A 15,189-nucleotide genomic window follows, 5' to 3' on the forward strand; every position below is an offset into this window, starting at 1 on the left:
AGTAATAGGAGTGGGAACCAAAACGTGATGCTTAGAGCTGGCAAAATTAAACGATTCCTCGAGGTGAATAAAATTACTTGGATCAGTTTTTAAACTCGAGTTGCTCAAGTATTAGTTTCAGCTCTAGATACAACAATTATCGATACATTGGTCAGGAAATCATTCAAGAATATTCTACAACCAACTAATAAACAGAAAAACAAGTTTCTGCTGTGAATTGGAATGAGTTTATCACTAGTAGACGTCCAATCCATTTGAAATGGGAGGGTGGCAGTGAATGAACATTGGTTCATTCGCTGCCATCCCTCCCACTTCAAACAGATTTAACGTCTATCGCCGTCACTGGCTGCTAATGCCAGGCTATGAGGTAATTTTGGGCTATTTAAGGTCATTTACCTGTTGATTTTCAGTTACTTCCTGTTGATTTTGGGGTATTTTACGGGTCACTTCCTGTTTATTTTGAGTTACAGAACAGGAAGGGACCTGAGAATCACCCAAATGAATAAGCAATGACTCAAACTCAACAGGTAATGACCTGTAAATATCCTAAATATCCTGAAAATCAGACAGAATGACTGAATGCTCTGGTTTTGAATGAACAAACATTCCCAGTCTAAATGGATTCGGCGTCGTGCACCGTCAATGCAGCCTTAGAGTTAACTGAGACACTATTATGGTGGAAGATTTTGGTAGCAACTTGTTGGTTCCTTTTTATTTATTTTTTTAGACATTGACACCTTTTTAAAACGATATCTCAATTCTTGGCAGGAGCATATCGATAACCTTTTGTGATACAAAGTATCACGATATATCACCATTTCGATATTTTGGCACACCCCTACCAAGTAACACATATGAACGGAAATGGAAGGACAGGAAAGAATAGGGTAGGACAGGACAGGGCAGGGTAAGTGTGTAATCACTTGTAAGAATTGGTTCATGGACATCAAAAACAAGGTTTGTCTGGCCTGGCGGCACGCCAGACTTATAGGGTACCCTGCCCATGATGATGACCAACAGTAAATCCATTTGTAAGGTTCTTCACAATACTCATCCCTGCTTGATACCAACAAACGACTAGACAGTATGAAAAATTTCCGTAATTTAGTTTAAACTCTTGTATTCAGTTAGTCCCAGGGTTACAACTAGAGGCGTGCGAAATTTCCGATTCATAGATTATTCGCGATTCGGCCGTGGAAGATTCGAGAACGATTCAAAAACATCCAAACTCCGATTATTGAATTATACCAGGTAAAGCGGAAATAAAACACAGTCAGCGCGGTCTTTGGGACGCCGGGGTCTTCGGGACGCAGTGAGGAACGGAATATCTTGCTCAACTCATGCAGTTCGATTAGAAAAAAAAAAAAAAAAAAATCATACCTGGCTGCGGCCGACAGCCGCTACAAACAGCGACCGGTTGCTAGTTGCTACAAACATACGGCAACATATGGCTATGGTAGATATAGCATATTGTAGAACTAGATGTGAAATGACAGACGACTACAGCGTTGGAACATATACAAAGAACTAGATGCGGAATGACAGATTTGCCGCCATCCTTAAGCAGTAGATTCTCTAGAAGGCTCTGTTGCAGCGAACCTAATTGCTTTTTATCTCAAATATCCCTAAATCTGCAAAATCTTGACTTGACTCCATCTTTAAATGATGAAACAGTTTTAAAACTTTGACATGTCGAAAGTAGACGGATGGGAAATTATGGCACAACGGGAACAATTTTAACAACTTTAACGGTTGATTCACAACATTAAATTAATTGAATGTAGTTTAAAGCTTTTGATACAGAATGGGGACTTGAGTATTTTATTTACTGTTTTTAACTGTTAACTTGATACTAAAATAGTTTGGTTTCGCCTGAGAGGATTTTTGAACAATTTTGGAACTAATGTACAAAACATTAAAAGTGTTGTGCGGTGCATCAATAATCGATTTATAATCGAATTGGAGCCTCTGAATCGTAATCGAATCGTTTGGTGCTCAAAGATTCCCCGCTCTAGTTACAACTTACCTGACTTATGTGATTTCGACTTTACGACACTGGAGTCTCGTTTATTTTATTTTATATTTTTAATAATGTTGACTTTGTTTTGTGATGCATGCTCTTATTTTGGCGCAGAAAGCATAAAGCAGGTAGTACTTCCGCATGCGAGTAATGATGCATATACACACAAAGAAGAATGTATTTGTGCCCACGAGGAAGAGCGCATGTGCACACACACGAAGAGGCAAGTCTCGCAGCCAAGTGAGAAAGCGGGCAGACAGATGGCAGATGACAGCTGGAAGCCTGCGCGCACATTTGTTGCTTGTTTAGCATCCACAGCTGCAACTACTGTATATAACACCTTTTGTACTGTGTGTTATGCGTTTTCAGTTTTGGTCAAATACTTGGGACAAGTTTATGAGATTGTTTTTGATGATGTGCGGACGCTAACGGATACATGCTAATCGTTTGTTATTGCTGTATCAGCAGCTAGTTATAAACGCAAATTTGAATTGTTGTTGAAGAGGAAACTGATTTAATTTAATTTTTATTTTAGTTTCATTCCGCAAGTGATGTCATGAGCAGCTGAATAAAGTCATCAAACCACACAGACGTCTGACATCGTCATTTCGGAGCTCAGCTCGCTGTCTAGCTTGGAGTTAAGCCTGAGTTATGCTTTTGTGTTGTGGTGACGGCGTGGTGACGATGTAGACCCTACGGTGTCAGTGAGAATTAGATAGTTCTGCGGCAAGGGTAATTCACCGCCTAGCCACTAGAGGTGTGTTGTGTTGTGTTAGGATTTGGGGGACGCTTGTCGAATTCCTTGATTTTTCTTCCGCTTAGACAACAATGGCAATGGAGATGGAATGGTTGAATGTGGATCTTCAGCTCATCAACATTCAACAACAAATGTTGCTCATACAAATGTTGAGGCGCAGGCGACGCAGACGACTGTTGCGGAGGTGGTCTGTTTGACTGTTGATGCCGCACAGAGACTGACAGTCACATTACGAATTCTAGCATCGGGTGGAAGCCAGCAAGCTGCGTTGTCTAGCGTTTGGTCCGAATTTTTGCTGTGTCCTACAACTAGCCAGTGGGAAGCCATAGCAGATTTCTGGCGGCTATGGAACTTTCCAAACTGCGTTGGAATCCTGGATGGTAAACACGTCATCATAAAAGCAGTGAGGCATTCTCAATCAGTGATGATGCACCAAGTGTGTGAACTGTCTGTTGTTGAAAATTAAACATCAAAACAACTCTTTCGACACCAAACGTGCTTTATTCTTCATATACTTGAAGTGTAAAATTTAAATAAGTCAGACTCACAGCAAACATATGTACGGAATAAATTATAAAGTGCATCAACCAAAAATATGACATGATAAAAAGTTGGCAGTTTTTGGACGGCTGGGTCACCTTTTCGTGTTGCCATTCCGAACTTTCATACACAAACATACTTTTCTCGGAGGTTCTTCCTTTTTTTTATGCATTTCCTGACCTCCACCTCCGTATTTTCAGCAATCTCCTTCCACGAATTGCTTGCAATTTGGCGATCTTCATAATGCTTTCACGAGACATTGTAGAGGTTGTCGTACTTGCGAACCTCTTCGATGATACTCGTCAGATTGGTCCGTTTTTGCGTGTAGCACAACAGTGTTTGAAAATGGCAGTGATCTCACGCTGAACCGTAAAAAACAGTCTGAGCAGACCAATCACAGTCCATTTGCGTCACGTCACCACGCATTGACGTGACGCCTAGTCTGGATTTTGTGGGGGTGCACGTCAGGCTACGCCGGAGAGTCGTAAATCGGGTCTGCCTTGACAGCGTAGGTCTGCCGCAGAAGCATAACTCAACCTTTAGTTACAGCATCTAGGCGAGGACTGTACAGTGACGTATAATAAATGTTTTTGGATAGTTATTTTGAGATTTAGGAGGTATATAGGGGTGATTAAAGGGTTAATTCCAACCTATCCGGAAATTTGGTTTACGTTGTCAGCGTAGGAATGGAACTCGTTCCAAACCCAGGTACTACCTGTTAGAGCAGGGCGGTAAACCGAAAATTTACCGTTACCGAAATTCTTCACGATGACCGACTTAATTTTGACCATGTCGGTAAATTCGGTAATTTAATAAATCAAGAAAATATAGTCTTTTCATCCTGCTTTGACTCTGTGTTGTTCGGCTATGTTCATTCCCCTTTAAGAAAGCAGTGTGCTTACGTATGGAGTCACATGGTTTTCAGGAAGCCAAACAAACAGAAGCCCGGTAGGCTAACGCTATCGGCTAACGCTACAAGTAAATGGGATGTCGTCGGGCCTAAGTTAGCTTTGCCAAACTTTCACCCGACATTAAGTAAACTCTTGGCGGATTCCAGACGGGCTTTCACCCACTGTCCTCCCTGGTTCTCACGATTTCAGGAGAGGATGCTAAATGCTTTCTTCTGGTAGCCATGCCAGAGGCTAACCCTAGCGGGTAACAGCGGCTACAAATGAACGTGATGGAGTCGGATAGCGGCTCTAACCTTGTCGAAACGGCTGAAATTAATGAGTGGACTGGGCACGGACTTCATGTAGCAATCATTATGTCGCGTTATTTGGCATCTCTGTGTGATTTCTCTGAACGCTTTCATGATGGTAAAGCACTCGGCATAAAGTATAATCCAACAGTGAAGCCTATATATAATATGACAGTTTAATGGCCACAGCTATTTTCATGTATGTGCTTGCTTTATTCTGCAATCATGAAATCTTAAATGTTTCATTGGCATCAGAGCAGTACAGCTTTAATCTGGTTGTTTCTGTGTGGGGGGTGCATGTATTAAAAAATGTTTCGGGGAAAAAAAAAAAAAAAAACCTGAAACCTTGACGTAAACACTTGTGTTGAATAATCATGTCACAGCAGCCATTACCAATACGTTGTCTGAAGTGTTCTGTTAAAGCTGCAAGTCATTTGTGTTAGAATGACATGTTTGCACAGTCGTCATATTGATTTTTATAATGTACATTTTTCAAGTCATACAAGCTGTTATAAATGTTCACACTAAAATTTTTATTGTTAACAAGATTTTTTTAATACTTAATGTTTAGATTGCATGTGCAATTGTTAAATCGAAAGCTGGTAAATAAATTTAACGAGAAACGGTTAATTTGTATTCCATGCATTGATTCAAATTTTCAAATTATATAACAGTCCGCTTGGGCGAGTTTATCGTCATTTATCGTTATCGAGGTAAATCTGCTCAATTTATAGTGATACGTACTTAAGGCCATATCGCCCAGCCCTACTACCTGTATTATGGCCTGCCCCGATTTATGATGATTTTACTCATCCAAAAAATTTGTATTATGCTAGAGAAATAATGGTTAGTACCCTCAGATTTTCGCTATTGGCGGCATGTTTTGGACCATGCTGAGGGTTTGCTGTACGAGCAATTCAAAGGTCACTTCTCCAAATGTGGCCTTTAGCAGCCTATGTGTACTGCGACCCCATCAAACTGTTGGCATGTGTCCCATTACAGGTCCACAGAGAGATCCGCAGGCAGCGCGGGAATTTATCCTCAAGATGTTTGTGGACTTAAACCCCGACAGCGACAAGATCATCTACTCCCACTTCACGTGCGCCACGGACACTGAGAACATCCGCTTTGTGTTTGCTGCTGTCAAGGACACCATCCTACAGCTCAACCTCAAGGAGTACAACCTGGTTTGAGCCCCTCGAAGTCTTTGTTTTCACCCTCCCTATCTCTTGCTCTCTCTCCCACCTTTTGCACAACCTCCTTTTCCGAGTGCGCTCGACTTTTAACGCAACACACACACTCCTTTTTTGGTCCGGCAAATTCAAAATTCCCCTGTAAAACAAACACAGACACAAAAAAACGCCGTCCCTCTCTTTTGCATTTTCCTGGGCAGCTCATGTTAAAGAAACAGCTGCTTCGATGGGTCTGGCACATTGAAGGGGAGACCAGAAGGGACACCGCCAGGAGCTACAATGGGATTTTATCTCCTTCACATCGATGAATGTACCCACCAGTGTGCAAGAAGTGCAATTGTGCAAAAAAAAAAAAAAAAGAAACAAGTAAATTAATTTAACTCATTTGCTGCCGTTAATAGTGATTGTTAATGGCACTAAACATAATCATTCATTGTGTGAATGTCAATTAAGTATATATATATAACACTGGGGAAAACAAATTTTGTGAAGTCTGATGGCTGTTTTAAACCATTTTTTGAGTGTGGAATCTGATCTCAGTTTTTTAAACTATCGGAAATGAAAGTATGGAAATTACTGTACTTTTACTAAATTTTGGAATCTGCATGTCAATTTTAGTTTCTTGGCTGCTAATGACGAACCAAAATTGCTCTTAAAATGAACTGTTTTTACATTGACCACACAGTTACTTTGTTATATTACCACTCACCAGTCACCACACTCTAAGGAAACACATCAACAACTTTCCTACTATTGTAAAATCTTTATTTTTTGATAAATTTATTTACTAGTAACAGTGAATGGTGATAGACATCCAATCCAATGGAAAATGATCATTCAATGCCAGCCATGCCAGATTGAATTAATTTGCTGTCAATGGCAGCCGATGAGTTAAAGTAAAAATATAACTCAACCCCCCCTAATTCTTCCCCAGTTTAACATCTACAACCAGAGGTGTGCATCATAACTAGATGCAATGATTCTATACGAAGACACAATTTGATTTGACTAATTCGCTGCCATTGATGGCCATAGATGTCCAATCCAGTTGGACTGAGAGGGGCTGTCAAGCCTTTTAGCGACCACTCCAGTCAAGTTCAAATGGATCGGTTGTCTATCCCTGACAATAACAGTGAATTAGTAAATGTGCTGTTGTGAATATTCAAGGCACTTTGACTATTTACTTAAATTAGTGAATCTTTGGCATTCCACTAGAGCATGGGTGTCAAACTCATTTTTGTTGCGGGCTCACATACACTAATCACATTGAATGATACTCCAGAGTCTTTCCGGATTGGTAATCCAAAAAATGCTTGCAAAAACTTCATGTTTTCAAACAATTTCAAGTTTTGTTTTTTGAACGAGAAACTTGGAGTCTATATTCATGATTTGCTTTAGCGAGCCACTTAAAATATGATGCGTCGGGCCTAATCTGGCTCCCGAGCCTTGAGTTGGACACCAGTGCATGCATACCACTAACCCATAACCACTACCTTGGCTGGCTGGTTTTGACACACCTGCTTATATTTAAGAAATTTAGGACCAACTGAACATAACAGCTAGCCAAGCCAGCCTGACTTCCGCCAGAAATAAGATACATGGCAAGTATTTCCGGTCTTCTGTGGTTTAGATCAGATTACCACTCGGTCTAATCTGGACGACAAATTACCGCACATGACGTGGGTCTTTGTGATGCGTCATGAAAGGGAACGATGGGATGGCAAATCTTTTTTTACAGTCCTGGGATTTTTGGAAGCAGTTTTTTGTTTTTGGCAGCCCTTTCGTCGATGAAAACTCATTTCGTTTAGTTTTAGTTGACGCTTACTCGCAATGTTTTTTTTCTTTAAAAAGATTTTAGTGCTAAATTAAAGGTTTCCAACAGTTTTGAATGAACATTGACAGATGATATATATTTTAGCATCTTCAAGGAGAATAACTTCCTGTTAATAATACACACTCAGCCGAAAAACAGCAGCACATGTCAAATGAGTGACACAACCCAAACACTGCTATGAAGCAGGCTGACGTACTACACATAAAATAAGTAAATGTCACGCATTGTGAACATATGACAGAAACTGTCACGTTTTCTTCTGATCGGATGAAAAGTAGAGCTGGGAATCTTTGGGCACCTAACGATTCGATTCAGAGGCTCCGATTCGATTATAAATCGATTATTGATACACCCCGCCCCCCACCCCTACTTTTAATGTTCAAAATCAATGTTCAAAAATCCTCTCAGGCTAAACCAAACTACTAGTGCAGTATCAAGTTAACAGTTCAAAATAGTAAATAAAATACTCAAGTCCCCATTCTGTATTAGCAGCTTTAAACTACCATCAATTAATTTACTGTTGCGAATCAACCGTTAAAGTTGTGAAAATTGCTCCCGTTATTCCATAATTTCCCTTCCGTCTACCTTTGACATGTCAAAGTTTTTAAACTTTTTCATCATTTAAAGATAAATTCAAGTCAATATTTTGCCGATTTAGGAGTATTTTAGATAAATTGTACATTAGGTTTGCTGCAACAAAGCCTTCTAGACATGAGTACTGCTTTAAGATGGCGGCTGTTTACTAACGCCGGCCGAGTCTGTCATTTCGCATCTAGTTCCACATATATGTGATATCTACTTTAGCCGTATGTTTGTAGCAACTAACAACTGGGCGTTGTTTGTAGCGACTGTCGGACGCAGTCAGGTACGACTGTTTTGAACATGATATTTACTCTCGGTCCGTTCCTCATTGCACCCCGAAGACGGCGCCGACTGTGTTTTTGTTTCGCTTTACCTGGAATAATTCAATAATCGGAATTTGGATGTTTGTGAATCGTTCTCGAATCTCCCACGGCCGAATCGTGAATAATCAAAGAATCGGAAATTTTGCACGCCTCTATTGAAAAGTGTGTTTGTCTCCCAAGACACGTTTTTACCATGTCATTGTCATGAAAAAATTGTTCGTCGACAAAATATTTTCGTTATCGTTGACGAAAACCACAATGTTCGGAAGGTGTTGTGAGTTCTCGTCTTTTACTGTATATCCGACAAAGATGCTGCCATAGTGAACACGATGACCCTTTTTTTTTTCAGCGCTCTGGCTTGATGGCAGATAGTCAAAGGCAGACCTAACTCGGCAAGTCATTCGAACTGACTTTTAGTATTTGTTCTCTTTTCAAAAACAAGTACTGTACACGAAAATACACTACTGTTTGTACTCTTAGATTTCTCACACGGCAGTTACCGTTCATTGTTTGTAAACTACATATTGACTATTGCGTTTGCGTCCAATAATCCATGCTTCTGTGATTGCTTCTTTCAGATTCATTTCGTGCCCGTTAGCTTCACCTCTAGCATCTATTTTGAAATCCAGCTCAAACCACAGAAGATTAAACTTTACATGCCATGTACCTTGTACATGATGAAATTCAGGCTGGTTTGTCAAGTTATTAGAGAGCCAAGAAATAGATCCAAATTTGGTTGAGTGCTGATATTATATATTTGATTTTATTCATTTTGAAGTTGAATGCATCGCTTTCTTCCTCCCGGGATTCACAGAGACAATCATGTGACTGTCTTTTTCTTTCCTCCCGTCCCCCAACCACCAACCAGGAGTGTCACTCAATTTCCTCCCCAACTGTAACCTCATGCCACGCTGCCCAATCAGACGCTTCCTAACGCAGTCACTTACTCATTATTATATATCAGGATGTGCTTCTGTTTACTTTGTTTTTTACTGTAAAGTCACTTTGTTTTGAAATGAGACAAAAAAGAATGATGGTTTGCTGTTTTTGAGTGGATCGGGGAAAAGAGACTGAGTGACAAACCTTGCTTGACGTTTGCAAATTAGTATTGTTTGTGTATATTTGTTTGTAAATACATATACACAACAGCAGTGTACAATAATGCTCTGTGGTACACCGTTTTTTGGCATCACAACAACAGCGATTACAAAAAACAAGTTAGCCTCTTCGGTTAGTCTAGTTTATTTCCTTCTATGAATAGTATTGATACTGTGATAATGGATTTTGTTAATTATAAAAGCAGACACCACAGAGCCAAGTGGTCAATTAGCAGTTTATATAATATGGTGACGATTTTAAGAATTTTTTTATTTATCTAATTTATGGACCAGATTTGAAGGTGTTGATAATTTTAATTTCTTTATTTTCTCAGTGTTTAAAAAGGCTCTCTTTGTATTTCCTCACAACTGAGCCCTACTTGAGTCTGAACTGCTGTAAAACAAACAAACAAAAAACAAACAAAAAAAACTAAGAAGAAAAAAACCACGAATGTCTGGTATCGTAAGGACTTATTTCTGTCTTTTCTATTTGAAGACTATTTCCGTTTGTCTCAATCCACTGTTTTCTTTAAAGGGCAAGACAACACGGCAATGACATTCACGCTAATGTCACTCGAAGTATTCAAGTATGAAATCGTTAATCTGATAATACAGAAAATAATGTTTCAACAAAAATTGACACCGCCTACTGGCCCAGCCATTTTTTCGGTGATAGACTCGAACTCGAGGTACAATGGGTATTATTGACATCATGAGGAAGGGCAGGCAATTTGGGATACTTACATTTGATTGGCTAAAATAGTCCAACAGTGACAAAATTTCTGCCCCCATGTTAGGTGCCCACTTTCTAGAAAAAGTTACTTTTATGTGCGTTTTTCTCTGCTTTTCCACATCAGAAAAATGAAGTTCTGTATTTTTTCAATTTGTTAAATGGGATTTTTTCCCGCTGGGATGCACATAATAAAGTTGTCTTTCCCTTTAGGGAGACCTTATCTTTGTTTTAGTTTTGACAAGAAAACAACACTATATTTCCTCTAGGTTATATTTACATATAAAGACAGCGCTGTAACGCTTTACCTACCTAGAAAATGTACATAACATACATTAGTGTTATGAGTTTTTGACTGTACTTTTTTTCTTTTTGCGTTGTTTCAGGCTTGCTTTGTATGAGTGCCAGTGAAGTAACGAACTATTTCAGTCTTCTTCAGGTGATTTAATAATCCCTCATCCTCATTAAGGGCTATCACAGTGGGTTTGGGGGGTGGGCTTACATGGATGATTAGTTTGACTCCAGAGAGAATGTTCATGCAATCCCAAAAAGAATCCCAATCGAAATGAGAAACCTTTAGTCTTCTGAAGTGACTACAACCTCATGCAGTCTATTAAAAACACTACAGCCACATGAAGTATTTGCATGTAAGCTAATTGCCAAGCAGCTCTGTTAGGCTATTACATTAAAAACATGTCAGTTAAACACAACTGTAAAGTATTTTTTTGTGATCCCAATATTCAAGTCATTGCTTCTTTTTGTGTGTAAAGTTCTCCTGGTAATTTGTTTTATCTTAAGCTTGCTATTGTTGAGCGACTTATTTTAGCTCCTTTTTGTTTTTCCCACCGAAGGACTTGAATGCATCGTCGTAACCATAGAATTTACTGGTCTGTTGTCACTTTATGATGCAATTTGTAATGGTTATATTGAGAAAAATGATAGAAATCGTTTATTTCAACCACATGGAACCAAAGGCTGCTGCACAGGTTGAAAACTAATTGAAAACGGTTTCTGTTGAACTCATTAACTGCCAGTGACGGAAATGGATCCATTTGGACTGGGATTGTTCGATCGCTGCTAGCCCCTCCCAGTTCAAATGGATTTGGTATCTATCACCGGCAATTAAATATGATTTACTGAGAGAGGGTTTAAAAAAGGCTAAAAAAAAATTGCTCTGCAGGCCAATATTTTAAAGTTTTTTTTGTTTTTTTGTTTTTAAACACTGTTCTGTTGATATTTATTACACAAACTTTCGTGTGTCGAGTGCAAAAATTGACAACTTTTTTTTTTTTTTTTTTCGGGTTGTTTTTGCTACTTTGTGTTGCACAGTTGTATGCTATGGGCACTCTGTTGTATGAGCCAGAAAGATGGACAGTGTTTGCGTTACACTTGAAAATTTCACTCTGTATTCATTTTTCTGACTAAAAGATTTTATTTGTTGCCTTGATGCTAGTTTCTCTGTATGTTCACAAATGACCAGAAAACTACTTTTGATTTCATTTTAGGACCACTTCCCCTCCTCGTCTTTAAGGCGCAAATGTAGAGTGGTGTTTTGTTTCATTTTTTTTTTTCTTCATTGTATTTTTTTTTTTTTTGATCTGATGTATGATAGGAGCGTACCAGGCTCTCTTTAAGTGCCAACACCCCACCCCACCCAAAATGCCCCAGACCCGTGTGCCCTCTACCACTCGCTTTTTAAAAACAAAAGAGACTAAAAAGGATTAAGTTGGGTAAAGATTTTATTCTATAAGAAAATGTAAACAGATAATCTGCTGTTTGTTTATTTTACAGAAGAAACTGTATAAGAATTGCATGTGCTGTTTCTTTTGCAATCGAGGGGCTTTGGATGTATTTACTTGAGCCCTTTAGCCGGTTATTGATTTACATAACTCTGCCATATTTTTTAAAGTCTTTTCATGGGTTTGTTTTGTTGTCGTTTTATTCGACCACTGTTGCCTGATCCTTATTCGAACGTGACATATGATCATTATCGCCGCCTTCTACAGAAAGAAACTTAACGACAAGGTTATCTGTTTTAAACGTTGAAATAAATTTGTTCCTATACTTGCTGATCACACGTGGGGCTGATTTTTTTTTTTTTTTTTAAAGAAGAAAATATGTAATAAAAGGCCATTAATGACTAAAAATGTCCAAGCCATTTGAAATGGGAGTCCTACCAGTCAAAATGGATTGGACGTCTAACGCCTGGCTTCCATAACAGTTGTCTTGATAATTGACTAATCCATGATTATTTTTGTTTTCCAACTCAAAAGTATCTCAATTTGATTATTTTCAAAGATAATCATTTATCATATGCCGCTACAAAAACCTGAATCTTAGCTGTTTTGGTTTTCTATTTTTAATTAACTCATTGGCTAACATTGACTGATAGATGCTTAGTCCATTTGATCTGGGAGGGCTGGCATCAAATTAATTTGTTCATTTGCTGTAAGCCTTCAAATTCCAAATGGTTGACAGGGTACTAGTGACGAACCAAGTCAAATTTACAGCTGAAAGATGAAGAGTCCCTTGATTGGATGTCTCATCGTCAATGGTTTTATTTTTTTGTTTGTTTGTTTTTTTTTTAAACAAAAATGAGAACTGAATATTTTCATTGTTATTGGTTAGTCAGTCTCGTCATGTTATATTATTTTTACTTTTTAAATTTTAAAAGATGAAAAAAAAATCAAGATAAATACTTCTATTGAGGTGCTGAAAAAGGATTTGGACCGTTTTTAGGTCGAAGCAGTGATTTGGCAATCAAGATCGTTTTCAATTATCGATTTAATCGCGCTAGTCATAGTATGCAATTATCTTCAGGCCTATAAAATACAATGATACAGTTGAACTACTCTCCATTATTTTATGATAGTATACTTAAGTTAGTAACTACATTTTTTAAATGCAGTTGCGATATACATGTATAAAAAAAAAAAACTGATTAACAGGACATGAAAAGGACTCCGCCAATGATTTAAACCGGGTGTTTTAATGTCAGGTTTTACTTTATAATGTAAAAACAAACTATAACCCAAGGGCGTAGGTTTGGTCTTAACATTGGTTGGACGATATGGCATAACCTGCATTAACAGTTTTTACTGGGGACGGGACATTCTTAATGATCAATGCAAAATCTGTATTGACTTATACTTTTATGTGTATTTGTTCAGCCTACACCGTTTAATTCAAACCTTTGTTTTTAAAAATTACTAAAGAAACATTTTGAAAACTGCCAGAAAAAATGTCCGGAATTGATGATCAAATTTAAATTGCATTATTTGAACACAATTTATATTGGCATACACAATAAATACAAGCCTGTTAATCATCTCTTAACTGTCCATGAATGTAAAAAAATAAACATTTGTCTTAAGACCACTCAACATTGTCTAAATAAAGAAATTAAATATAACTGAAAAAACTTTTGTCAGGGAATAACAAAAATAAAAATTGAGTTGTCCTTCAGGTAAAACACTACTGCTTTTGTCCACAATAGGCCAAATTCAACAAAACAATGAAAGCTCCTGTGGGGTGATTTAAGACCACATAAATAAAAAGTAAAATTGGGGAGATGGGGGTAAACCTCGGTTCTCTACATTTCTCGACACTTTTGAAAACACATACAGGAGGACACTTCTCTCTAAGCAGCTTCCTACTCCAGTTTTGCAGGTTGGCAAGTTCACACAGTTTAATGTTATGCTAACTCTGATGCAGGTGGGACTTTCAGTGGCAAAATTAGTGGTGTTCCCCACTTCCACAACATTGACGTCTTTTTAAAGTTCTTATAGTGGCTGCTGCTGGCTGAAAAAAAACTTCTATTATCCCTTATAGCTCTAATGCAGGGGTGGGCAAACTATTCCACAAAGGGCCGCAGTGGGTGCGGGTTTTTGTTGCAACCCATTAAGAGGACACCTTTTCACCAATCTGCTGTTTTACAAGTGCAATCAGTCGATTGCAGTCAGGTGCTTCCCATTTCTGCTGAAACCTCATTGGTTAAGCTATCGTTGTTGGCTCAGTTGGAACAAAGACCAGGACCCACTGCGGCCCTCAAGGACCGGTTTGCCCACCCCCGCTCTAATGTGTGTGTGTGTGTGTGGGGGGGGGGGGTCAAGTCATCAGCCAATCAAATGTGCTTTTAGGAGGGAAACAATGGACTGGCACATTCAGCAAGTGAAAAGTGGTACATGTAAATCTGAATATAATGAAAATAATTCACTGAATAATGGTGGGGTCAATTACAACAATCAAAACATGGGAAGACAATCCAAAAGACCTACAGTATATAACTGAAGTCATTATAATTATATAACGCAAATAAGGTTGCTTTAAAGGACAATTTGAGCATCCTGAAAATGTTTGTGTTCTGTCCCTACCGTCCCTATTCAAACTACGGCCTTGCTATCATAACCCAACGCGAGAATAACAACTGCGGCTGTTTTTGGGTTCAGTTCCCCAAATGAACACGCGATGGGGCTGTTGTGTTTGGAAGCTAGAGATTCTTCACTTCTGTTCTTTTCTGCTACAGATGTAACATATAGAACTAGATGCAAAAGTCGGAGTCGACGGTGTTTGAGTCCGACGGCCATCTTAAAGCAGTGGACTTCCTGGCAGGCTGCACTGCAGTGACTGTAAGGTTCTGATTTTCTTCGAAATACATTACCTTCAAACGATTTGGTTTTCAAGAGAATATTAACGCGGCTATGATTCAGGCTGGGTGTTGGCAAAAATATTTTCAAGTATGCAGTTATTTACTCCATCTCTGACAAATAAAATAAGCCGTTTGAAAAGGGTTCATAGCAATTTCAAAGTCCAGGCGCCATTGAAGTTGTACTGACTCAAAATGTCCGACAAGTGATAACGCCAACCGATTGTAGCTCATAGCGCGCATTATACATCTAGCCCGGGAAACACCATA

General features: G+C 38.7%; 1 protein-coding gene across 2 annotated transcripts in view; it reads left to right on the top strand.

Moving 5' to 3' along the window:
- gna11b (guanine nucleotide binding protein (G protein), alpha 11b (Gq class)) overlaps positions 1-11,489 on the top strand; it is a 43,205-nt gene extending 31,716 nt beyond the window's left edge. For both annotated transcript variants that reach the window (XM_057858670.1, XM_057858669.1), the window contains exon 7: positions 5,518-11,489. In XM_057858670.1, coding sequence (XP_057714653.1) covers positions 5,518-5,708 — 191 coding nt within the window. In that variant the 3' untranslated portion in view covers positions 5,709-11,489. The remainder of the gene's footprint in view (positions 1-5,517) is intronic.
- Positions 11,490-15,189: the final 3,700 nt, after the last annotated feature.

Source organism: Corythoichthys intestinalis, chromosome 15 (genome assembly GCF_030265065.1).
Source record: "Corythoichthys intestinalis isolate RoL2023-P3 chromosome 15, ASM3026506v1, whole genome shotgun sequence".
Classification (NCBI taxonomy): domain Eukaryota; kingdom Metazoa; phylum Chordata; class Actinopteri; order Syngnathiformes; family Syngnathidae; genus Corythoichthys; species Corythoichthys intestinalis.